Source organism: Microtus pennsylvanicus, chromosome 3 (genome assembly GCF_037038515.1).
Source record: "Microtus pennsylvanicus isolate mMicPen1 chromosome 3, mMicPen1.hap1, whole genome shotgun sequence".
Lineage (NCBI taxonomy): Eukaryota > Metazoa > Chordata > Mammalia > Rodentia > Cricetidae > Microtus > Microtus pennsylvanicus.
The window spans coordinates 119672118-119698885 of record NC_134581.1 but is presented as its reverse complement, the minus strand read 5'-3'; the positions used below and the strand labels follow the sequence as shown (position 1 = coordinate 119698885).

Below are 26768 nucleotides of genomic sequence, written 5' to 3'. Positions count from 1 at the left end.
TACCCAAATCTATCTTATATATTTGCAGAGTTATTATGTAGTGTTATTATTTGCCATGCAAAAAAACTGACACTTGCTCATACTAGGGATCTCTGGACCCTAGTGAGCTTTCTCGAATGTAAATTAGTTTACGTCACTTTTGTTCTTAGAAACCTACAATGACTACTTACTAAATTGCTGACTCACAAGGTCCTCCCAGTACAGACCAAAGGCAGCTTCCTAGTTGGCTCCTGAGCTAGTTCCAAGCACGCCGATGTTGCCCACTGCACAGGCCCATCTCAGTGCTTTGTGGGAAGCAACGGCCGTAGTTTTGTCAACCACTCTTCCCTCTCCCTGTCAGGAACTCTGAGGGCAGGCTGCTCTGCTGGATTCATGCCTAGCGTGTTCCCCAGCACTTGGCCCTCCACAACAGACCCTCGGCGACCCCTGTGGAATAAACATCTTAACTTTCACCTGTAGGAAAGGCCTTCTTTGTTCCAAACAGGAGCACAAGCCCTTTGCCCTGACTCGCTGTCACACACTGGCTTTGGAATCAGGAGGACACCCTGGCTATACAAATTACTACAGAACCTTTCTCAGGCTCTTGGTTTGCAAAGAAATAACACTTTTTGTTGAGTTACTACAGACATTAAGCAAAAAATCTAAGCTCTATTTCCCTTCTATCATATATAAAATTGGAATAATATACTCTACTACATGGAGCTGTGTGAAGATTAGGTAAACTACACATACAAAGCTTAAAAATGTGCCGGTGCATAGAAAATATTCAATAACGTGAGTCAAAATGTTAAAACTTTTAAAGACTAAATAAGAAGTAAACTATAAAGCTAATGGAGTAAAACCTTCTTTTTTGTTGAGATGGGCAAGTGTTGTAGGTGGGTCATCTGTCTATTGTTATTTTCATTGGTTGATAAAGAAACTGCCTTGGTCCTTTGATAGGACAGAAAATTAGGTAGGCGGAATAAACAGAACAGAATGCTGGGAGGAAGAAGGCAGTGGGTCAGACACCATGGAAAACAAGGACCCTAAATAGAAAAGTGAGCAAGAGAGATTTAACAGTTCACAGAAAAGGGAGCCTAAACCTTTAAAAAGTATATAAAGAGCTACAGAGATGGCTTAGTGGTTAAGAACACATCTGTTCTTCCACATGGCCTCCACAACAATCTGTAACTCTAGTTCCAGGGGATCGGACGCCTCTTCTGGTTTCTGTGGGCAGCAGGCAAGCACGTGGTGCAGAGGAATACATGGGACAAAACACCAGGCATGTAAAATAGAACTTTTAAAGTATATGAATAAAAACAAAACAAAATAAAACCCACAATGACATCTTAGCATATGCCACTCTATGGTACAGACATGCTAATGTAGCAAAGTATCAAGTACTGGCAAAGACAAGATTAAACCAGTGGTGGGAATGTGGGCAGATGGGGGTCCTAGGAAGAAAGTGAAGCTGCATATGTTCTATGACCTCAAAATAAGTTTCCTAACTTATACTCCAGAAATCAGACAACGTTCTTACTCATCTTCTAGCTGTATCTTATAGAAAAGATTCAGAACAGCTGAACACAAAAAATCTCATTTAAGAACTGAGTGTACCTGTAAATCAATCATGGGACTCCCAATGCGCCTTTTCCACCCTGCTGTCTTCAAAAGAGATGACAACACAGCCAGCCCACCCAACACACCCAGTGCAATCTGGAAAAGGAACAGAACAGAACAGAAAACAGTTTAGAACAAACATAATTTCTCTCACTGTTCCTAACATCCACTATGAAAGTGAAATTACTCAAAAATTGGTGGGAAGCAGTTGAGAGGACATGGGAGCTGAGCAGTGAGAAATCCCAGGGGCTAAATTAGGGGAAAATTGAGCAAGAAAATGAATAGAATGAATTACAAAATCACCTAAGTTAAATATCCATGAGGTCATAGTAACTTAAATAAATAACTGAATAAATATTGATGAGGGCAAAAGGGAAAGCTTGGTCTTATAATAAAGTTCCAATTTATAAATTCAGAAGAAAAGAAGGAAATAATAATTAAAAACCAACATCAGGCAAACACCAGAGTGGTACTTGCTGCAGACAGCAGCACCAGTGGGCAGCAGCACCAGAGGACAGCGGATGCAGAGACCGTTCAGGCAGCAAGCGCTTGCTGCACATCACGAGGATGTTAGCTGGATCCCCAGAACAAATGTAATACCCACCCACATAAAAAGCATGATCCATGTGCCTGCAATCCCAAGGATGCAGAGGTAGAGGCTGAGGGTCTCTGAAGCTTGCTGACCAGCCAAATCTGTGAGCTTAGCGAGAGACACTGTCTTAAAAAAATTAGGTAGAAATATATAGAGGAAGATATCTAAAGTTGATGTCTGTGAATGTATATGTATACACACTCACACATACACACACACACGATGTGGGATTCCCCTCTGTATGCTGTGAATACCATTGGTTAATAAAGGAACTGCTTTGAGCCTATAGCAGAGCTATAGGGAAATAAACTTAGGTGGGGGAGAGGATTGGGGGTGTTGAGGGGACGACACTAAACTGAAGGCTGGGGAGAAGGAAGTTGGACTCAGAGAGAAGCCTTGTAGCCCCACCAGAGATGGATGTCAGAACTTTAGCTGGTAAGCCACAGCCATGCGGCGATAGAAAGAGTAATAGAAATGGGTTAAATTAATATGTAAGAGTTAGCCAATAAGAAGCTAGAGCTAATGGGCCAAGCAGTGATATAAATAATACAGTTTCTGTGTGATTATTTTGGTTCTGGGCAGCCAGGACAAATAAGCAGCCCCCTCCAACACACACTCATACGCACGCACACACTCACACATGCACACATGCACACACTCCTGATCCCATGCACTGAGAAGGGCCTGGTGCACTCCTGTGTCAATCTCTAATAAAAGAACACAAACTCAATTTAAACATTGAAAACCTGCAGAGAAACCCAAGTTGATGGCCAAAAAAGCTACCCAACAAACACTAGCAAAGGATCAGGCCATGAAAGACAAGGAAATACTGGACACTGACACAGACTGGCGGGCACACAGAAGATGTGACAACTGGAAGCAATCCGGAATCTGAACAGTGACGGAGAAACCCTGCACTACCCGAACCGGACGCAGGTCAGCTGAGAGCACTGCACCCACACTCGGTTCAGGTGACCATAGCTGTGCCGTGGGCCAGTGCAAGAGTACAGGGCCCATCTATTTTCACAGCTCTATCTACACCCCAAAATTTTAAATCAAGAGTAGTGTAAATATTTTAACAAGTCAAAAGGTACTCACATCTGTCTGGACAAATGCGTCTCCTTGATTCATCTCGTATTTGACCGAGAAGGAAATCTAGTATTTAAAAGAGAACATTCCGTCATGGATTTAGTAGTTAGTCTAACACTAAAACTAGACACCTTACATCTACTTCCATAAGAGTAATTTGCGTGTCTGGATTGTGCCATGCGCTGTCTTTGAGCAATCACTGTCACGGACACTGGCCTTTACTCCCAGAAGGTGCTGTCTGAGAACGCTATACCGCATTAAGTCCCTCTCAAACATGCACGGAAGGAAAGAGGGTTTGTTAGGAACTAAAGTCGTTGACAGCAGTTCAAGCCAAACCAATCCTATTTTATCTTCAGATAGATTTCTGTCACTGAGAAAGATGATTGTCTTTGTATCAAAATGATTAATTAGGTACACAACCATATCCTAAGAAGGCAGAATATGCACACATCTGAACAGGACACCTGGGGACATCAGAGTATCAAGGCACACACATGTCACAGCACCCATGTGAAGGCCAGAGGAGAGCTCCGCACAGTCAGGAGGTTCCAGGATGGAGGCCCTGCTGTATAGTCAGGAGGTTCCAGGCCCTGCTGCACAGTCAGGAGGATCCAGGATGGAGGCCCTGCTGCACAGTCAGGAGGTTCCAGGATGGAGGCCCTGCTGTACAGTCAGGAGGTTCCAGGATGGAGGCCCCGCTGCACAGTCAGGAGGTTCCAGGATGGAGGCCCTGCTGCACAGTCAGGAGGATCCAGGATGGAGGCCCTGCTGCACAGTCAGGAGGTTCCAGGATGGAGGCCCTGCTGTACAGTCAGGAGGTTCCAGGATGGAGGCCCCGCTGTACAGTCAGGAGGTTCCAGGATGGAGGCCCTGCTGCACAGTCAGGAGGATCCAGGATGGAGGCCCTGCTGCACAGTCAGGAGGATCCAGGATGGAGGCCCTGCTGCACAGTCAGGAGGTTCCAGGATGGAGGCCCTGCTGCACAGTCAGGAGGATCCAGGATGGAGGCCCTGCTGCACAGTCAGGAGGTTCCAGGATGGAGGCCCCGCTGCACAGTCAGGAGGATCCAGGATGGAGGCCCCGCTGCACAGTCAGGAGGATCCAGGATGGAGGCCCTGCTGCACAGTCAGGAGGATCCAGGATGGAGGCCCCGCTGCACAGTCAGGAGGATCCAGGATGGAGGCCCTGCTGCACAGTCAGGAGGTTCCAGGATGGAGGCCCTGCTGCACAGTCAGGAGGTTCCAGGATGGAGGCCCTGCTGCTAGCTCCTGCCGGGCACTCTCACCGCTGTGTAACCAGCTGCGCTGCTCCTTTCTTTCTTATGCTTTGGTTTCTCCACACTTGGTTTGCAAACAGTGGACAAGAATAATATTTAAAGAAAGGAATACTTGCATTAGAATGAGAGGCTTTAGGAGGTTTAAGACCGGGCAGCCTTTTCTCTTGTTATTTAGCATCCGGTAATGAACCCACGTAGATCTACTATTTCTGAGTACCTGGTTTAACCAGGCAAGGAAACGAAAAGTCAGAAAAGACAGATCCAGGAGCTGTGTGTCTCTGCGTACTTAGCCACTGACAATCCTCACCCACTCTTGGGGCTGGAAGGATGGGTCAGTGATTGGGAGTCCAGACTGGTCTTACACAGGACCTGAGCTGAGTTCAGTTCCCAGTTCCCAGTGCGTGAGCTATCCTTAGTTCCAGCTCAACTGCAGCTCAGTTCCAGGGGATCTGATGGCTCTGTCCTCCGTGGGAGCTCACAGGTACATAGCTGCTCCATCCCACTACACAATACACATGATTAAAAACAATAATTTCATTCTTCCCTGCCTTTTAATACTCAGGCTCCAAAAGAGCTCAGTTTCTTCTATTAGTCACTCTTGATTAAGATTTGAATATATAGAGATTTGTATAGGCGATGTCAGCATGGTATCAATATGTACAATGATGGGGCACTGATGATAAAGGACCCACCTTCACAAACTGGCTGTTAGCGTTTCTCATGTCAACGTCACTGTAGGCAATGGTCAGTAAGGGAGTATATATGTTTCCATTCTTTGTGTTGGGTACAAGGCGTATGCTGTTAAAATATACTCAAAATTATAAATATATTTAACCCCTTAAGAATATATTTATCTTTTTGAATTTTATATAGACTGTCCTTGTATTTTACACTCAGTACAGGCTAAGGAGGCTCACTATAAACTAGGGGCTAAACCGCAGCTCATTCTCACTGCTAAACCCTTCAACACTGATGTGCTCTGCGGGAGAGGAGCTTGAAGCTCTGCTGACGTAGGTACTGACATACAGTGAGATCACTGAAGCACTGTGAGCAATCTTTAAGGACAGCCAGAAGAGCTGCGCTACCTGACACCTACAGACTGGCAGACAAAACGTGCATCTTCAGATGAGGAAGAGGAAGTTTCACTACAACACTTGTTACATCGAGTTTGCTTTAGGCACCGTTTGGCAAGTATAATGTATAAGTATCATATAATTAGTGAGCCCAAAAAGAAAAATGCCAGCATGGCCTAACCAACAAGTCTACTCTAATTAGGTTTGATTTCATTTTTATTAGAAATTCCACACTGGCAGGTCAAGCAGATGTTAGAACACAGTCCACATGAATGTCAGCACGACGTATGAGAAAACTCTCACAGTGCCCAATTCATAAATTGCCACGAGAATCCAAACAAATAGAGGGAAAATGGCGGCTGCATGGCAGCACTCTAAGCAGGGAGAATGAGATCTGCCATGGAAGGAAACGGGGACGAGGAGGCTGAACTCGCAGTTGGCTCTCAGTTCTTATTCAAGACCTATCTTAGCGACCGGTATTAACTTCCTTCCTCTTCCTCTTCCAACCTACTGCAACTCCCAAGGTACAGAGTGACTTAGAACGTAAATCTGGGCAAACTCCTGAGGTCCTTCTGATATCAGTTCCCCCCTTTATCCCTTAATCTCTATTGGTCTATGTCAACCTAGGCATATCTAAGAAAACCTGGTGTATCATTTCTGTTCAGGTCTCCTTACTGTTTCAGTCTGGTCATTCCTGGTACACACCTCATGGCATGGTCTCGGACACTCCCAAGTCTGCCCTAGTCATTTGCTTACCTCAGTGATATCTGGGTAGCAATTCGAACTACTTTTGGCTGACTTCCGAGGTCATTTTCTCGTCCACTGACTGCATCCACTAAGAAGATGCGCCGAGTAAGAAGCCACTTGCTGGAGCTGCTGTCTTTATTATAAAAAGGGGAAAAAGGGCATTGGGAAAACTGCTTTCAAATGGCTTAAGATGGCCCTCACAACACTTACTGACAAACCAAGATTAATGCTTAGTATTTATTCTGAGTGAGACGGCCACAAAGAGCTGCTCCTGTCAGAAATTGTCAGTCTTCTCTGCTCCCCGCCAGAGTCACATTTTAAAGCATGGACAGCAACAAAAGAAATTAGCTTGTCCCCAGGAGGGGAGAACAGTGGGGAAAAAGAAGTTAGCTTGTCCCCAGGAGGGGAGAACAGTGGGGAAAAAGAAGTTAGCTTGTCCCCAGGAGGGGAGAACAGTGGGGAAAAAGAAGTTAGCTTGTCCCCAGGATAGGAGAGCAGTGGGGAAAGAGTCAGCTTGCAGTTCCAGTCAATTTCCTCAGGACATTCGTTAAGCAAGGGTATGATTCATAAAGTTTCAAAACTGAAATTTGTAAATAGGCCCAAACACAGCAGCCACACTACCGCTTCATCGCGCCTTGGGGCATAGTGTATAAACCATATCCTTGGAGGACCCATCACTACCGTCACTGGTCTACACCCACCGAGTTCACACTATATAAACCATATCCTTGGAGGACCCGTCACTACCGTCACTGGTCTACACCCACCGAGTTCACACTATATAAACCATATCCTTGGAGGACCCGTCACTACCGTCACTGGTCTACACCTACCGAGTTCACACTATATAAACCATATCCTAGGAGGACCCATCACTACCGTCACCGGTCTACACCTACCGAGTTCACACTATATAAACATTATCCTAGGAACCCATCACTACCGTCACTGGTCTACACCCACCGAGTTCACACTATATAAACCATATCCTAGGAGGTCCCGTCACTACCGTCACTGGTCTACACCTACCGAGTTCACACTATATAAACATTATCCTAGGAACCCGTCACTACCGTCACTGGTCTACACCCACCGAGTTCACACTATATAAACCATATCCTAGGAACCCGTCACTACCGTCACTGGTCTACACCTACCGAGTTCACACTATATAAACCATATCCTAGGAACCCGTCACTACCATCACTGGTCTACACCCACCGAGTTCACACTATATAAACCATATCCTAGGAGGACCCGTCACTACCGTCACTGGTCTACACCCACCGAGTTCACACTATATAAACCATATCCTAGGAACCCGTCACTACCGTCACTGGTCTACACCTACCGAGTTCACACTATATAAACCATATCCTAGGAGGACCCATCACTACCGTCACTGGTCTACACCCACCGAGTTCACACTATGTAAACATTATCCTAGGAACCTGTCACTACCGTCACTGGTCTACACCCACCGAGTTCACACTATATAAACCATATCCTAGGAGGACCCATCACTACCGTCACTGGTCTACACCTACCGAGTTCACACTATATAAACCATATCCTAGGAGGACCCATCACTACCGTCACTGGTCTACACCTACTGAGTTCACACTATATAAACCATATCCTAGGAACCCGTCACTACCGTCACTGGTGTACACCTACCGAGTTCACACTATATAAACCATATCCTAGGAGGACCCGTCACTACTGTCACTGGTCTACACCTACTGAGTTCAGCCACGAAAGAACAGAGGAGAAGGTCTTACCTTGGTTCACAAACATCTTATTGTGCTGGAGATTTAGGTTTAACACGGGGACAGCCCACACATAACGGTGCTCGTCTTTGTCTGTGTACTCTAGATAGACATCATAAAATATAGGACTGGGAAAGTCAGCCAGGATTTTAGAGAGAGAGATTTCACACTAGAAAGCAAAATAAAAATAAAAGTGTCATGACTCAGAATTAGAAAGGATATTACCATTAAACATTTTATAATTTTGTGAAGAGTCTTTAAAAACAGTATTTGCATGCACTTCCAGGAGAGTTCCAAAAGGGAATTGGGAATTCTTAAAGGCCCCCCCCCAAAAAAAAATCCACCCGGTTAAGAACTGTTTTGAGTCTACAACATGAGGAGAAGATCAGCTTTGTCTTTGAACACTAAGTGCATATCAAAGAAGAGGCCTGACAACTGCTGCTGTCCCACATGTCCTACAGGACGAAGGACAATTCTTTCTCCTGACGTACAATGACGCATACGACTGACAGGCTCCCCTCATGAAGGCTAAGCGCATCCCTCACTGTTCCTTATGGTCTATGCTCATCTGTATGCTCATCCGTTTACGCTCATTTGTACCAGTCTCTCGCCATCTACACGCCAGGCCATCCTGTCTTCCCAACATTGCGAATGTGGGTTCTGCATTAATTCCCTTCTGGCCATGCTCCATCCAGCTTAGGTTACAGAATAACTTGAGCATCACTGCCTCTCCATTCTTCCCGTGCTTCCTGGGGAACTGGTGTCTATACACCCCCACACACATATATACACATATCTATAATATCACTTGGACATTCTCTGTCTACATAGGTATTTGTTTACTGAGCTGTGTGAACTTCTGATCCTTGTTTAGGACTGAATGGCTCAGCATCAGACTCCTACTAGCTGTCGACTCTCCCTGCTCACTCTGGTCCATGTTGTTATAAAAGGATGATGACATAACACCTTATAAGTCACTTCTTAGCATAAAATAAACTCAGGTTTATAGTAGAAAATTTGGAAAATATAAGAAATAAAACAAAAATCATCTCTCGCACAACTGCCCAAACTGATCAATAAAACTGTCTGTCTTCTCCCAGTTGGTCGCCCATGCTGGCCGTGTTCACTGTGGTTTTGTTCTACATGTGCACACCCACAAGCTAAGAAACATTTCTATGTGCTACTGAGACTTGTCAAACAGCAATGGCTCACAATGCTCCTCCGTGCCACACTGCAATGTCAAGGTAAAGAAAGTCATATCAGGAAGGAGGACGAAGTATGGAGAGAGAGAGAGATATCAAAAGGAAGGGAAGGAAGCATTGTTATGCTGTTGGGAGGTAAAGTGAACAGGAAATGACAGTGGTCACTAACTTCATTATACAGTGTTCAGGGTAGCAATATAAGCTACTCCAACATAAGCCTAGATGCAGATAAACAAGTGACTATGGAAATCTGATATTATAGATACTTAAAACTGTAGACGACAATATATCTTCGTCTGATGATAAACATGTCTTGTGCCTAGATAATACAAGATTTATTAAGTAATGAAACTGTTCATTACCATTAAATGAATTTCCAATAAAAAAATATTCAGTCACTAGAGATCAAAGTGAAACTACAGACTGTATAACAAAGACAGAGACACTCACGTTTTGCTGGTAGGTTGTTCCGAAAGAATAAGCTGCATCCAGTCTTGTCTCTGTGTTTGGACAAAGCTTCAGCAGAAGAATACAACTGATGAGCATCTCTTGCAAATGATTTCTTTGCTCCCATATGAACGTATGTTCTATTTTCTACTAATTTAATATGTGAAGGCCATAAAAAGTTAAGAGAGGCTGGGCAGTGGTGGCACATGCCTTTAATACCAGCACTTGTGAAGCAGAGGCAGGTGGAACTCTGTGAGTTCAAGGCCAGCCTGGTCTACAAAGTGAGCCAGGACAGCCAGAGCTACCCAGAGAAACCCTGTCTTGAAAAACAAAAGAAAACAAAAAGTTAAAGGACTTTTTTTTGTTATAAATTAAAGTTATAACTTGAAAAGCAGTTTTAAGAAAGTCCAACTTGGTGATGGCAAGATGGCTCAGCAGGTAAAGGCACTCCCCACCAGGTTTCAGCCCCAGTAGAGGCCACCATGGTAGAAGGAAGGAAATTGACTCCCACAGCCTTTCTGGTGATCATGAACACACACACACACACACACAATGTAATTTAAAAATTCTAATTTAACATGCACACCCTGTAACAGATTCTCTTCCAAAAACACTCTAGTCTGTTCCTTTTGTCCTTGCCTCACACAAAAATGAAGTATACAGTATTGTTTTAGCTAGAATCACACTTACCTGTAAAACACCACCTTCTAAACTTTGCCATTTGATAAAATTTCCTCTTATGTCATAGGAAGCAGCAACAAACTTCAGCTTGATGTTTTGGTTAAAGAAAACGATAGTAAAAGAATGTCAAATACTTTATGAAGAGTATTTTTATTACTATCTTTTCAATGTTAACACTATTTTTGCTGAAAAAATAAATTCAACGAAATTTATTTGAACGTGAATTACTCCCACTGTCGGTACAGTTAAGTACACCGTAAGGCAGGACTGGTATTTTGCAGAGGTTACTTCAGAACTGAGGAGAACAGCATGCAGGTGCCTTCCTCTCACACCTGTTACCTGAGTGGAGTGTGGAGGGAGGGTACAGTGTATCATTCTGGAAAGTTCAACACCTGGAGGTGGGAATTAGGAGCTGTGTGTGGGGCAGTTCTGCCGTTGTCTTAAGTGAGGGCACGAGTCTGCATTTGGTGATGACACCACACTTCTCGGCCTTCCAAGTGCCGCCAGTCCACAGAATGCAGACATCACGTCAGACAGCCCAGCTCCACACTGCCCTGTCCACAGCAGCTGGTATCTATACAGCTAATCTGTAACTGTCTCTTCTGAAGGCAGAGCCTTGTGCATGTCAACTAAGCATATCACCCCCGAGCTGCACCCCCCTTCAGTCACTTCTTTTTTTTTTATGCATCAGAATTTATTTTAAACTTTTTTTAAAATTTATTTATTTATTAAAGATTTCTGTCTCTTCCCCGCCACTGCCTCCCATTTCCCTCCCCCTCCCCCAATTAAGTCCCCCCGCCCCTCAGCCCGAAAAGCAATCAGGGTTCCCTGTCCTGTGGGAAGTCCAAGGAACCCCCACCTCCATCCAGGTCTAGTAAGTTGAGCATCCAAACTGCCTAGGCTCCCACAAAGCCAGTGCGTGCAGTAGGATCAGAAACCCATTGCCATTGTTCTTGAGTTCTCAGTATTCCTCATTGTCCGCTATGTTCAGAGAGTCCGGTTTTATCCCAGGCTTTTCCAGACCCAGGCCAGCTGGTCTTGGTGAGTTCCCAGTAGAACATCCCCATTGTCTCAGTTGGGAGAAGATCTTCACCAACCCCGCAACTGACAAAGGTCTGATCTCCAAAATATATAAAGATCTCAAGAAACTAGACCGTAAAAGGCTAATCAACCCAATTATAAAATGGGGCATTGAGCTGAACAGAGAATTCTCAACAGAAGAACTTCAAATGGCCAAAAGACACTTAAGGTCATGCTCAACTTCCTTAGCGATCAGGGAAATGCAAATCAAGACAACTTTAAGATACCATCTTACACCTGTCAGAATGGCTAAAATAAAAAACACCTTCAGCCACTTCTTATCTCAAGCCAGCAGCTCCCATGAAGCTCCTCCTCTAGAGATGTGGAGACCCGTACCTGGTGTTGTCCTTTAAAACTGAAGTTTGTAGGAAGAGGGGTGGTACTGAGAACTTGCGGGGCCAATCCTGGCTGGTCTCCATAGAACAACCAAGGAAGGTTCTGCCTCCTGTGAACAGTCAGACTAGTCTTAATGAAAAGAAGTAGTGATTTACTAACATCTGTGAAAACATCTGCACTGAGTTCATCTCAGAGTGCTTCAACAACCAAAATCGCCTTACCAGAATGGGACAGAATGAATGCTGCTCAGTCCTGCAGTGCTTTCAAAGATGTAATGGAACAGGCGGCACGCATCAAAGGTGGTAGAGTCATAGGAGTTCATGTTCATCACACATATATTTCCAAGAGCCTGGCAAGACGTCAGGTTAGCATGAGCCTGCAGAAGAGAAGGAGTCAGAGTAGAGACGTCAGGTTAGCATGAACCTGCAGAAGGAAGGGGGGCCAGAGTAGAGACGTCAGGTTAGCATGAACCTGTAGAAGGAAGGGGGGCCAGAGTAGAGACGTCAGGTTAGCATGAACCTGCAGAAGGAAGGGGGGCCAGAGTAGAGACGTCAGGTTAGCATGAACCTGCAGAAGGGAGGGGGCCAGAGTAGAGACGTCAGGTTAGCATGAGCCTGCAGAAGGAAGGGGGCCAGAGTAGAGACGTCAGGTTAGCATGAGCCTGCAGAAGGAAGGGGGCCAGAGTAGAGACGTCAGGTTAGCATGAACTTGCAGAAGGAAGGGGGGGCAACAGTAGAGACATCAGGTTAGCATGAACCTGCAGAAGGAAGGGGGGCCAGAGTAGAGATGTCAGGTTAGCATGAACCTGCAGAAGGGAGGGGGCCAGAGTAGAGACGTCAGGTTAGCATGAACCTGCAGAAGGGAGGGGGCCAGAGTAGAGACGTCAGGTTAGCATGAACCTGCAGAAGGGAGGGGGCCAGAGTAGAGACGTCAGGTTAGCATGAACCTGCAGAAGGAAGGAGCCAGAGTAGAGACGTCAGGTTAGCATGAACCTGCAGAAGGAAGGGGGCCAGAGTAGAGACGTCAGGTTAGCATGAACCTGCAGAAGGAAGGGGGGGCAACAGTAGAGACGTCAGGTTAGCATGAACCTGCAGAAGGAAGGGGGGGCAACAGTAGAGACGTCAGGTTAGCTGAACCTGCAGAAGGAAGAGGGCCAGAGTAGAGACGTCAGGTTAGCATGAACCTGCAGAAGGAAGGGGGCCAGAGTAGAGACGTCAGGTTAGCATGAACCTGCAGAAGGGAGGGGGCTAGAGTAGAGACGTCAGGTTAGCATGAACCTGCAGAAGGCAGGGGGCCAGAGTAGAGACGTCAGGTTAGCATGAGCCTGCAGAAGGAAGGGGGGCCAGAGAAGAGACGTCAGGTTAGCATGAACCTGCAGAAGGAAGGGGGCCAGAGTAGAGACGTCAGGTTAGCATGAACCTGCAGAAGGGAGGGGGCCAGAGTAGAGACGTCAGGTTAGCATGAGCCTGCAGAAGGGAGGGAACAACAGCAGCAGGGCAAACAAAAGGTGACAGGAAAGTTACGTGGACAATTGGGTGGACAATGAACTTTTCATCACTTTTACTCGTGTGTCTGTGGATTTGCCTGTATGGGTGTCTGCACCACGTGCATGTCTCATGCCATCAGAGACCGGAAGATGGCTTCAGTTTTCCTGGGGCTGGCGCTATAGACGGTCATGAGCCACGATGCGGGTGCCTGGAACTGAACCTGAGTCCTTTGCAGGAGCAGCAAGTGCTGTTAATTGCTGAGCCATATTCCCAGACCAAGAAAATAAATTCTTAATACATGAAGATAAATAATAATAATAATTTAATTATGAATTTTGGGCAAAATATTAGCACGAGTACCTGAAAGAAGTGAAAATACAGAGAATATTTAAAATAAAACCATTAAACAGAAAAGTTTTAAGGAATATCATGGTACCATGGTTTATTCCACTTTGATTTTTTCCACTTTGCTTGAGTAATTTATTTTTATGAACAACAAAATCAAATTATTAGCTGAGTTTAATCTCTCAGCTTCCTTTCTCAGTACCCAGGAGGCAGAGACAGGTAGATCTCTGTCAGTTGGGCCAGTCTGGTTTGCATAATGAGTTTCACACCAGTCAAGGCTTCATAATGAGATCCTGTCCTAACAACTACTACAACAAAACAATTAAAAAAAACAAAAACCAAGCAAACAAACTCTAAAATCCCAAGCACACACAGACACACAGTTACTAAAATCCCGAGCACACACACAGACACTCAGTTACTAAAATTCCGAGCACACACAGATACACAGTTACTAAAATCCCGAGCACACACAGAGACACTCTGTTACTAAAATCCCGAGCACACACACACACAGTTACTAAAATCCCGAGCACACACACACACAGTTACTAAAATCCCGAGCACACACAGTCACACAGTTACTAAAATCCCGAGCACACACACACACACACAGTTACTAAAATCCCAAGCACACACACACACACACAGTTACTAAAATCCCGAGCACACATACACACACACACAGTTACTAAAATCCCGAGCACACACAGTCACACAGTTACTAAAATCCTGAGCCCGCGCGCGCGCGCGCACACACACACACACACAGTTACTTTCTCTGTTCTCTATTCTGACTTATTGCCTTCATACACTATTAAGAACCTGGCATTTATTTAGACCAAGTGTAAGGAGGGATGATAAGTACATTTACTTACACGAGGGAGGTTTTTCCTGTCTTCTGAATATGGAAGCTGAGAACAGGCCTAGCACATACCGTATCACCGTGAGACTCTGCCTAAGTGACATTCAGTTTCTCTAGACAGCAAACCACAACTGTGGTGGTCTGAATAAGAATCATCCCCACAGATTCATATGTTTGACCACTTGGGCCCAGTGGGTAGAACTGCTTGGGCAGGGTTAGGAGGAGGTGTGGGTGCCTTGAGGTTTCAAAATACTCCTTGATATTCCCAGTGTTCCCTCTCCTTCTCCTGCTTGCAGATTAAGTTGTGAGTTCTCTGTTGTCCCTGCCACCACAGCTGTTCTGCAGTCAGGGACACTGACCTTCTAAACTGTGAGCCCAGCAATTGGGGACTCTCACCCTCTGAACTGTGAGCTCTCTTCTATAGGCTGCCTTGTCCTGGTGGTTGTCACAGCAACTGAACAGTGACTACGAAACCACCAAATAACCCTGGGGACACCATATGTGTGAACTGCACAATAGTCTACAGACTCTACTTCAACCCAACAGAAAGACTTCATTCTTTTCAGAGCATATGACTAAAGAGATGGTCCACTCAGAGAACTTTAAACTCACCCAGCATGCAGCTGCTGCCGCCTGCAAGTGCCTGGCAAACCATTCTGAGTTTAATGACATACCCTATAAACAGAAAGATGAAGACAGGTTTAAATTCAAAGGAGATTCCTTAATCCTATGTCCTAGGAAGACATTAATACATATATTAACTGAGAAACGAACAACGCTATTTTCTTACTGTTATTATAAAAATAGTCTACTGGAATTTTTAGAAAAGCTGATGAGTGCCTTCTACAACTGAAGCTGTGGGACCAAACAATGACACCGAGACAAAGCATGACAGAATGTGTACACACTCCTGAAACACCGAGACAAAGCATGACAGAATGTGTACACACTCCTGAAACACCGAGACAAAGCATGACAGAATGTGTACACACTCCTGAAACACCGAGACAAAGCATGACAGAATGTGTACACACTCCTGAAACACCGAGACAAAGCATGACAGAATGTGTACACACTCCTGAAACACCGAGACAAAGCATGACAGAATGTGTACACACTCCTGAAACACCGAGACAAAGCATGACAGAATGTGTACACACTCCTGAAACACCGAGACAAAGCATGACAGAATGTGTACACACTCCTGAAACACCGAGACAAAGCATGACAGAATGTGTACACACTCCTGAAACACCGAGACAAGGGATGACAGAATGTGTACACACTCCTGAAACACCGAGACAAAAGATGACAGAATGTGTACACACTCCTAAAACACTGATGCTAATTTTACTAATGCAAAACAAAGTGGCAAAAAGGAAAATGATAGCGCCTAAGTATCGGATGGCCAATAAGTGTTGATTTAGGATTATTTTAAGTGTATCAAATTGATGAGCACTAAGGAATGAGAACCATTGCTACACAATGGGAAAGTTGGAATCTACAGAGTAAGATCTGACATCTCCTAAACGGTGTTTTGTAAACAACAAAGGACATCAGAATAACCTCTGGAATGTCCTAAAACCAAAGGTATCTGATTTAACCAAAGGCAACCAGAACTACCAGGAGACCAGGGCATTTTTGCTGCTGTTGTTATTTTATTCAGACTGGTTTCATGAAGCCCAGACTGGTCTCAAACTCGCTAGCTGTACAGTCAACTGTGACCTTGAACTCCTGATCCCTCTGCCACCACTTTCAAGTGCCAGGACCACAGAAGCGCCTCATCCATCCCATTTCGTAACTCAATCCTGAGAAGGACAGGTATAAAGCTCAGGTCGAAAGCTCAGACTCTGAGGACACAAAGTGAGTTACAGATTAACAGAGGAGCTCCAACCAAACCACCTAGAATGTCTCACAACCACCAGATCCATCAAAACACAACTGGGAGGCACTGTGGGAGCCCTTCAAAAGGCAAAAGAAGAAATGCCTTGAATAAGGTTGAAGAACACACACACATGCACAGTGACACACACACATCCACACACGCACAATGTTCTTTATGATAAACAGTGCCCATGAACAAACGTGGAAGGCTGCTAAAGGAGAAATCACAAAGGGAGATTAGCTAGTATGCTAAAAATTCTCCCCACACCTCTATAGCCACACCACCCTGACTGTGTCTCATCTCAGAAGCTAAGCAGGGCTGGGCCGAGATAGTTCTTAGATGGGGGTTCTCCTCAAAACAGCAGTCTTCAACTGCTGAGGAGGATGCTGAGTGTAAGGTGCTCATGGCAACCTCATGGCAGGCGTTCATAATGAACAATATCAGCAGCGATGGGACAGGCAGACAGACACCGTACGCGCTCTTACATGACGGGACAGGCAGACAGACACCATATGTGTGACAGACGTAAAGTACTGAGATGAGCACACCATTTTCTCTTTAACGGCTTTCTAGCAAGCATACGTTGAATATGACAAGACAGGACAGATGCAGCTGAGTTACCCCACAGACGGTAAGCCCTTTGATCTGAACTGTCAAGTCCATGAGGGACAGGGAGAGACTGAGGACTGTCTCACGCTAGAAAACGAAAGAGGGCATAACTGGCAGTTTCAGGAAAAAAGACATCGTTGTGACTTTTTAGAAATATTATTTCCTTTGCTTTCCCTCCAAGACAGGGTTTCTCTGTGTAGTCCTGGCTGTCTGGAACTCACTGTGTAGACCAGTCTGGCCTCAAACTCACAGAGATCCTCCTGCCTCTGCCTTCTAAGTACTAGGATTAAAGGTGTGCACCACCACCTCCTGGCAATTTCAGTTTTAACTGTGTAAAAGTATATGCATGTATATTAAAGGGGCGAGCTAAGGTACAGCAGGAGGGACAATTCAGAACACAGCGCTGAGCTGCCAGACTCCTGTCTTAGCTGTTTGCATTTTAAAGGGGTTTACACATAAAACTTTCTCAGCGTGTCTGAAATTAAGCAAAGGGAGAAATGCAGGACAACCTTTTTCAAACAAGCAAAAGAAGAATCAAAAATACTCACAAGCTCTCCATAGCGTGCCGTGGAAATTACACGCTGGAAATTCCCTGTGTTGCTGAAACACAGCCCACCTGTCTTCACAAATTAATCAGAGAAAAGTGTCAAATTACATAAAGGTATTATCTATTGAATTAAAAATATGTATTTCACCCTCTCGATTGTCTTTACCAAAATGTGAGGTTCTGAGCATGTACAAGACTTGCTGGTATTCACAAACGTTGGTTCACAGCGGACACACCTGGTAAAGATAATAAAAATCATTTTTAAAGTGTTAATGAATGACACTGAGCCTAATTTAACTCAGAAATCTTCCCTAAATGGTACATTAGAACACAGTAAGTCAACCAAGTGATTAATTACATAAGCCTTGAAAGGGTTTTACGTCATTATTATAAGGCAAAGTATAAATGAAATCGGCTAATCATACAGGACCATTCTCTTAACTACATACATGAAAATATACAGCATGAGTAACACTAAACAGTAAATATTATAAAATCATGGACTATCAACAGAGCCCAACAAACTCATATCAATTGTCCTAAATCAATTTGCACAAGCACATCTTTTCAGTGAATTGAGAACACAAGCATGTGTAGCCTTTTGCCAAATCTGCAAGAACACATTTAGTCAATCACCTCTGTTATTAAGGAAAAAGATGGAGAGGTGGTCTGGACTAGTGGGGATCGAGGCGGGCTGACATGGACATCAGTTATCTCTGAGATAGACAGGTTGAGATGCTACAGCACACCATGTAACTCAGACAGGCTGGGGAAGCATCAGAGGGAAAACTTATAAATCAGCCAGGAGCAGATTCTGGAAGTTTTAGCTCAACGTCCGAGAGAGGAAATACTTTGCTGCTAAGTTTCACAGGGAAATGTGTTATTTTCATTAATAAACTCAGAAAGGGAAGAGAAAAGCAGTGCAAACAGGCAAGTGATCAACGTACACTTGCAGAGACACTGAGAATGCGGGCTCGGTAGGATCTGTTTACACCAGAGACATGTGTGAAGAAGGGGGGTAGTTATGAATTTATGAGCGGGTATTGAATGCATACATGAAAAGGGAGCAGAAGCAATATAAAATTGGGCTACCAATCAGTGCACTTGTGTTAGGACAACATTTATTAATGTGCCCTTGTGTTGGTTTGAATGAGAATGGCCCCCATAGGCTCATATATTTGAATGCTCAGTCGTCAGGGAGTGGAACTGCCTGGGAAGGATTAGAGGTGTGGCCCTGTTGAAGAAGGTGTGTCACTGGGGTAAAGTTTCAAAATCCCATGCCAGGCCCAGTATCCCTCTTTGCCTGCTGCCTGAAGATTTGGATATAAAGCTCCCAGCTCTTACCCAGTGCCATGCCTGTCTTCCCCCACTGTGAAGAACATGGGCTAAGCCTCTAAAACTGCAAGTAAGCCCCCAATTACGTGCTTTCTTTTATGAGCATTATCACAGAAAAAAAATGTACGTAAGCCACCTTGTATGTGACATTGTAATATAAAATGGTTTCCGAATCATACACTCTATATACTATTCTATAGCTTATGTACAACTTACATAATAATGAACAAAGATAGCTGCCTTTTGCTAAGCAATTACTACAACACTATGTTAAGACCTTTGCATGTTTATTTTGAGGCAGGACAGCTTATGAAACCTATGAAGGGAAGAATACATTTCCATTCTAAACACAAGGGATTGTGACTACCTAATGTCAAATAGGAAAAGGCTAATAGAAGACTTGAACACACTTTTTCATGGATTCTGGGACTCAGCTCCTTTACTGTTTACACATATTCTCTCTTGGGAAATACTGAGGGACATAAAAATAGGGTGATATTAATGAAGCTAGCTGTTAGTATACCACTGACCTGGTTCCTAAAGCATTGGCTTTTGTGAACGAGTTTTCGTTTCCATCACAGAGTTCGCAAGTGGCTTGGGATAACAGGGATCCATTAACATTTCTTTCCACTGAGCAAGACACAAGCAAAACAGTGAATGCTGAACTATATACTCTAAAATAGGTATGTAAGTAAAATTATAACAATTCTCAAGGCAGCATCATTTGGTTAAAGGGCATGTCAACCACCTATATAATGAAGTATGTAAGAAAAATCTTTTCATCCCAACTGAAAACATATAGAAACAAGTTTTATAAGTGATTATAACAGTAAATCAGCATTCTACTAAATAAAATTTTTTAATGTCTTTCCTGTCATTCTGGGATGAGGAAACATATTATCTTCATAGATTGCTGGCCAGTTTCCACAAATGGGAGTGCTTTTAATAACCTCCAAACTCAAACACCCCAGCCAGCACTAACCTTCATTTGTAGACACAGAACTACAGAAGCACCTGCACCGAAACATACCGGGTTATGTTATTTGATAGAGCCGAATCAAAACGTCTAAAATAGCAGAATGGTGATATACCTATGGTTAACTTTTTTCAAGGTACAACAAATTTAACCTATGAATTCTGTGGGTCTTAACTATTTTAAAAATTATAAGCCACAGGCAAGACGGCATATGCCTATCATGCCAGCACTTGGGAAGTGAAGGCAGGGGCATCAGGAATTCAGGACATCTCTGACTACACAGTGAGTCTGCCAGCCTAGTGTAGCACAATTAATAAAAACTCAGAGACAGAAATTGGGGTTCAACCTGAAGGTCAGAAAAGCAAAACAGCTAGCCACTGGCTCTTACCTCTACCTCAGTCTGAAATGGCGGTCCTGCCTCCAGGAATCTCAGAATGAGACTGTGACTGAGAGCTGTCTCCTTCCTCCCATTTTATAATCCTCTCTAGGGCTGGGATTAACGGTGTGCACCACTACCGCCTTCCACTTAGATAAGTGGATCTCCCACCTCCTCTCCAGTTCTCCCTCCATCCCACCGTCCCTCCCTCCCTCACTCCCTTTTTCCCTCTCTCCCTCCCTCCTCCCTTCTCTCTTTGCTCTTCTTCTGGAAAGGCAGCTTCTGGCTCTCTCTCTTCTCCCCCTCCTCCCCTTCTCTTTCCCTTTCCCTTCCATAATCCACTAAATAAACTCTACACCCAAACTCTCTCTGCATGGTATATCTGTACGTCTGACTCCCACAGAGACCTCAGGTAACCCTCCGCCACACTCATGGGACCAGTTCCCCACTACTGCGTTATAAATGATAGCAACCACTATTTTATAAATACTGTTCTTACCCAATATATGACCAGTGGGGCAGTGGCATTTTCCTTCAGCTGTTAAGCTACCAGGGCAAGAAATACAGTCCCAGCCATCTTTGGTAACACCTTTCTACAGTTTAAAAAAAAAAAAAATAAAAGATTTTCTTCTTAATTAACAATTCAAAATTAACTGTAAGCTTTGCATTCACAAATATAAAACACAACAACACTCAAGAGAACTTAATAAAGAAATCTAGTTATCAGTTTACTCTTATTATCTTATTGCCTGTTCTACAATAACCTGTTTAAATATTCAAGTTTATAGGATTTTAAAATTTGTTCTGATTCTAAGCAGGTTTATGTCCTATGAATTATACAGTTATTAATTTGATTTAAGAGAATTCACTGGAATACTGATCTAGTGAGGTGAACTGGCAGAAGTTTAATAGAGTTTGACATTGTGAGGACACCTTCTCATGTCACATGGTTTAGGGCAAACCTGAAATGACAGTCATGGAAATACAGTTAGGGCCAAACTCAGCAGAGACCAATGTTAAAAACAACAACAAACAGACACAAACTAGGCTTTGTGGAAAAGACTGGACTTATTAGTAAATGCTTCTACAAACAGACACAAACTAGGCTTTGTGGAAAAGACTGGACTTATTAGTAAATGCTTCTACATAAGGCCCGCTGTGCAACACAAAAACCTACAATAGCTTTAATAATATCTCTGGAAAATAAACTTGCCCCCGAAACTATGTTCTGTCCACAGCTCTCATCATCAGCCGTTTAGCTACGACTGGTTCTTCCAGAACATGAACGAAATATAAACATGGCAACCAGAACTACAGGATGCATAGTTCAGAGAATAACAGATTCTCAGACTAACAGAATAGGAAACATGCCATAAAACTCATAAAACTCAGAGCAAACTCAGAAAGGGAAATTAGATTTCTATCCACTGAAAATTAGCCTATGTAGTAACTATTAACCGATTACATTTCCTCAAACCTGTATGGAATGAAGAGACTAATAAACTGTAATAAATTTTTATTGATGCAATGGGCATTGGATAAACGCATTGCACTTTCCAGGGCGCTATGAGTATCGATCATCGTGTGAGACCACTGACCTCGTAGGTCCACCTGTCTCATACAGTATCTGCCCTGGGATGTTTTACACATGTAACGCGCACCTTCCCTTCCTGACACCTGAGTTACTCTATGAGGAAAATAGAAACAATTTTCACAGCACCGACTCTAAGATATCTAAATTAAACACTTTCGTAACAAAATGGATTTCTGTTTTCCCCCCAAGTTCTCATGCAGTTTTAGTGATCTCTCAAAATGGACAATAATAAAGTTAGCTTAATAACTTTAAAGCTTGTGAAGAAATGGGAAAGACTATATTAAAGTTTGAGAGAGAGACATTCATTACTTTTCCCTCCAAAGTTATTTCAAACTAAGTTCTTCATACCATGTTTTCTGGACACTTTTTACAAACGATGGATGGCCCTCCATTGTTAGAGATCATGTGATATCCTGGCAGACACACACAGGAAGTTCCTGAAAAGACAAGAGCCGATTTCTGTCTTAGTGAATATAATTTCAAGACAGGGAAACCCAACACTTCTTACGATCTGGAAGCTGGGAGTGGTGGTGTACTCTTGGGACCCCAACACCTGGGAGGAAGAGGCAGGAAGATCAGGCAGGAGTTCAAGGTTACCCTCGCCCACATAGGGAGTGGGAGGCCAGCCTGAGCATCGTGTGTGTGTGCGTGTGTGTGTGTGTGTGTGTGTGTGTGTGTGTGACATTCGCGTGCACATCACTGAACTTTATATACCCTGGCTTCTCGTTTAGTAAAACAGAGAAAGTAACAGTACTGACCTAATAAGGTGAAGACTTAGAAATGTCTGGTCTTATGTTGCCGCTATTTAAACTGTAACTATTACTAAACTATGAAAACTATTTTCTTGTACTAAACCATGTGTGTGTTTAATGAATTTTGCTAATATCTTATTGAAAATTCCTTTCAGCCAACACATCACTGTGTAGAAAGACAATAAATGCTGCATGGTTCTTACTATGCAACGCTGCTGTATAATCAACTCTAAGGCCTTAAGTAGAAACAACACCCGCAGGAGCCTACATGCAACACACACACCGTCCTTTATAACCACAGAACAAATACAACGTAAACACGTTTTCTCTCACGCTTCCTCTCCTGGACACCCTGATCGGCACTGCTCACTGACTGAAGTGGAATCTAAAGACGACGGAGTTAACCAAACGGAGATGCAAAACATTTAGAGCTTAGAAAACAGAAAAAGACTTAGTTTGGGTAGCTTCAGTTAGAACTAGACCCATTAATGCAATTTAGGGGAAAAATTCACCTAAATCTAAAGAGACATCAGGAGCAAACAGTAACAATCAACAATAAATGGGGTAGGTCTTAAGGAAATCTGTAACAGACGCATAGGTGCAGGTTGGGGGCAAACAGACATCCGTATGACGTACACTTAGCTTCCAGGGTACGTCATACGGATGTCACATCCGGGCTTCAATTTCCTTATGTGCACAGCGCACAGAATCTGATCATAGTTAAGGTCGCCTCCAGCTCTCAATTTTTTGAATTTGGGAGTAGGGTTACAAAAGAAACTCGCGTTTTCTCCCTTTCTTTCCTGCCAGGGTGCTTTCCTCGTCACCCCCGGTTACTCCTTCACTATTTCTACTCTGCTCTTGTTGGGCGGCTTTCCGGGTACTATCCTGAGGATTCCCTGGGAGGGACTGACCCCTGGAAATGAGCTCCTGGTTCAGAAGGGGTCCGGGGTTCCCCATCTCATTCCGGGGCCAGTCCCAGGAACCCTTTCCTTAGGCGTGGCGGCTGTGAGTTTTCGGAACTCTCTAAGTGTGTAACTTAGGTCAGGGTCCTCCACCCCAAAGCGCCTCACCTAGGGCGTCCCGCCTCTGGTTGGCGCCACAGGGCTCGCAGGAGAGCGCAGAGATGTCGAAGTACTGATGGAGGCCGCACGACTCGGGCCGCCGGAAAGGGAAGGAGAAGATCTGGGCCCACGAGACTTCGCCGAGGACCAAGAGAAGGAACGCGGCACCGGCCGTGACTGGAGAGCCAGGTTTGGCCGCCATGGCCACCGCAGGCCCGGTACGCATCACCATGGCACCCGCCATCCGCAGGCGCCGGCTCCCAGCAGCCTCCGCGAGGAAGCTAGCGCGTCCGCTGAGCTGATTGGACAACCGGGCCCCGCCTGGTTGCTAGGTTACCACGCAAGCGCGCGGAAGGAGGGATCCGGCACAAACTGGAGGCGGCTATTTCGAATGTATTTAATTAATGCATGTATTAATTAAACATAATAACAATGTAAACTGCATTTAAAATGTATTATGGGGCACAGTTAATTTAGGCTGTTAGGAAAAAAATACGACAGCGACAGAAAATACCTGGTACAACACAGTAAGTATTGTTTCATGAAGTTGGCAATGACAGACACAGACACACACAGACACACACACACACACACACACAAGAATTTATTCAGGCAATATACTTTTAACAATAGAGGAGATATGGCACGTATTTTTAAAATCTCACTGAGGTAGTGGTTTTTTTTTCAGGGCATGGGCTTGATCTTGAGCAAAATCCTTATTGATTTCCTATGCGGCATGAGAATATCGCTATGACAAAGGACTGGAGAAAATCCTTGCCGACTAAATCTTGGTTTTGTACTTTTCCTGTTTTGTACACAGAGGACCATTCATGTAAAGCTCATCTTAGTTGTTTTGAAAATCAAATTTAGGCATACTTGTGTCTTTCAAAGTAAACACCCTTGTGGACTGATAGTTCAAAGATATTTTGGAATTACATTTACAGCTCATTTTTGGGTTCCAAGACAAAAATGGTTCTTGATAAATTTTAATTCTATTCTGCTGTACTTTCTGTGTATTTTATCTGTTTATCCTGATCTCCCTAATAAAGTCATCTGGTAAACTTTTTTTTTTTTAAGCAGTGGAAGCTTTCCCTGCTTTGTGTTTTTCCAGAAAAGGTAACGTTTTGTAATGAAAATGGTGTCTGACCTTACGGTCAAGGTTCACGCCTTTAATCCCAGCGCTCAGGAGGCAGAGGCAGGCAGATCTCTCTGAGTTTGAGGCCAGCCTGGTCTACAGAGCGAGTTCCAGGACAGGCTCTAAAGCCACAGAGAAACCCTGTCTCGAAAAACAAAAACAAGCAAACAGAAGAGGTGTTGTGCCCTTATAAGGGGGGTATTTATATTCTCAATGCCTATGGGAGATGCATCTAAGGAAGCTAGATAACTCTTAAGTTACCATTGTGTCTTTCTCAAAAGACTAACATGGATCTGGTTTCTAGAATGTATGACAAAAGAGTTGTGTTCTCCTAAGCAGTTCCCCAAAGAGAAAAATCTTTTTAAAAAAGCTTTTGGGTCATTATTTTATTGACCTGGAAATAGCTTATCTGGATACATTTAAAATCACGTGGTCATATAATCTTTCGATCTTTTTTAAGCCACCTGAGCAAGCAGCGCAATTATCTTTGTTTACAAGGTTTAGAGGCATGCCCAACATTACCCAGGAAAGATATAGATGTTGTTCATGAAAGTGTCAGAAACTAGGGGAATGTGACTTAATGACAACTTAGAGAGAAATATATCAGAAAAAGACTGGATTTGGAGAGAATATTGACTGTGGTGTAGGAGCCAAACTATGCTCTCTTTATAATACTAATGTTATTGATATAGTTAATATTAATCTGTTATATCTTTCTGGGAATCATCATCTCTCTATTAAATGTAGACAAGAATGAGAGATTTAAAACAAATTCTCTGCTTGCAATTTGCAGAAACAAACTTTGAATTCTATAAGTTTAATTTCAGGAGTTATTTAACCAAAATGTTGTGCCCCCTAACAACATACATGCTGCAAAGGGGATTAAAATAGAGAAACTAGTCTTTGAAACTAGAAACTGAATGGTCATGTGTTTCCTCAAAGAGTATGAGTTTGAAGGAGCAGTAGAAACTCCATTTTGAGAAAGAACTTCATTTTAAACAGGACCTAATTAAGGGTGGTGGTGGTGCATGTAGTCCAGCAAGTCATAAATATTCCCTAGAAACTGTGCCTGCCCTGGTCAAAGTGGCCCACCAGGGTATCCAAACAACATCTGCTTGCTTCAAATGTAGTTATCTGATTAACCAATGTTTTGAAATTCTTATTTGCTGACAGTTGCTGTTTTGAAATTCCTCTATACTCCAACCAACGAATTCAAAAGTTGTATATTTTACCCAATCCTGAAACATCAAGGCTTGTGCCACCTGCTTGTGGGTTTTCCTGTAAAAGCCCCTTACCCTGAAGCCTTGGGGCAATCTGCCCCACAGGCTGTATCAGAGTGTGGGGTCCCAGGCTGAGCCAGCCAATTTGTAATCAACAAACCCCAGTGTGTTTGCATCAGATACGGTTCATGGGTCTTGGGCAAAACAGCTGAAACAAAGCTTTGACAATAGCCAAGTCAGACTGAGATGTTTTTGTTAAATAGCTTTGGGGTGAGAAAACCCAAGAAGACAACCTAAAGTTTTAGAAAGGCACAGAGTTGAATGAGAATTTGTTAAGGTCAGGGAACAAGAACAAAGCAGCCCGATTATTGTTGGCTGATGTGCCTTTCTTGCTAGACACAGGTGCATATGTAGCAGTAATTTCATCAGAATCTTGGCATTCAAATTGGCCTCTTCAGAATATAAATGTTCAGTTTTTAGGGCTCAGAACTTTATCTCGGGTAAAGCAGAACACAAGATGGGTCAAATATATAGGGCCAGAATGACAGAGAGGAAAATTAAAGCCATATGTGGCTAACATTGCAAGAATCTGTGGGATGTGATTTGTTACAGCAATAGACTACTCAGGTTAAAATTCCCCCAGTCTTAGAAACAAACCATAGATTAATGTATGTTTATGGGAAAAATTTA

General features: G+C 43.7%; 1 protein-coding gene across 3 annotated transcripts in view; it reads right to left on the bottom strand.

Moving 5' to 3' along the window:
- The window catches only part of Tmem67 (transmembrane protein 67), a 40666-nt gene extending 16673 nt beyond the window's left edge, over nt 1-23993 (bottom strand). For 2 of the 3 annotated variants that reach the window (XM_075966949.1, XM_075966950.1), the window contains exons 1-16: nt 23733-23993; nt 22259-22347; nt 20816-20909; nt 19495-19594; nt 17796-17865; nt 17631-17702; nt 15201-15263; nt 12113-12267; nt 11892-12000; nt 10485-10562; nt 9798-9863; nt 8158-8314; nt 6386-6509; nt 5249-5354; nt 3290-3346; nt 1597-1695 (exon numbers count right to left, since the gene is read on the bottom strand). In XM_075966949.1, coding sequence (XP_075823064.1) covers nt 1597-1695; nt 3290-3346; nt 5249-5354; nt 6386-6509; nt 8158-8314; nt 9798-9863; nt 10485-10562; nt 11892-12000; nt 12113-12267; nt 15201-15263; nt 17631-17702; nt 17796-17865; nt 19495-19594; nt 20816-20909; nt 22259-22347; nt 23733-23967 — 1674 coding nt within the window. In that variant the 5' untranslated portion in view covers nt 23968-23993. Of the gene's footprint in view, nt 1-1596; nt 1696-3289; nt 3347-5248; nt 5355-6385; nt 6510-8157; nt 8315-9797; nt 9864-10484; nt 10563-11891; nt 12001-12112; nt 12268-15200; nt 15264-17630; nt 17703-17795; nt 17866-19494; nt 19595-20815; nt 20910-22258; nt 22348-23732 lie in introns of those variants that run through there. The other variant, XM_075966951.1, reaches the window with a different exon arrangement.
- Nucleotides 23994-26768: the final 2775 nt, after the last annotated feature.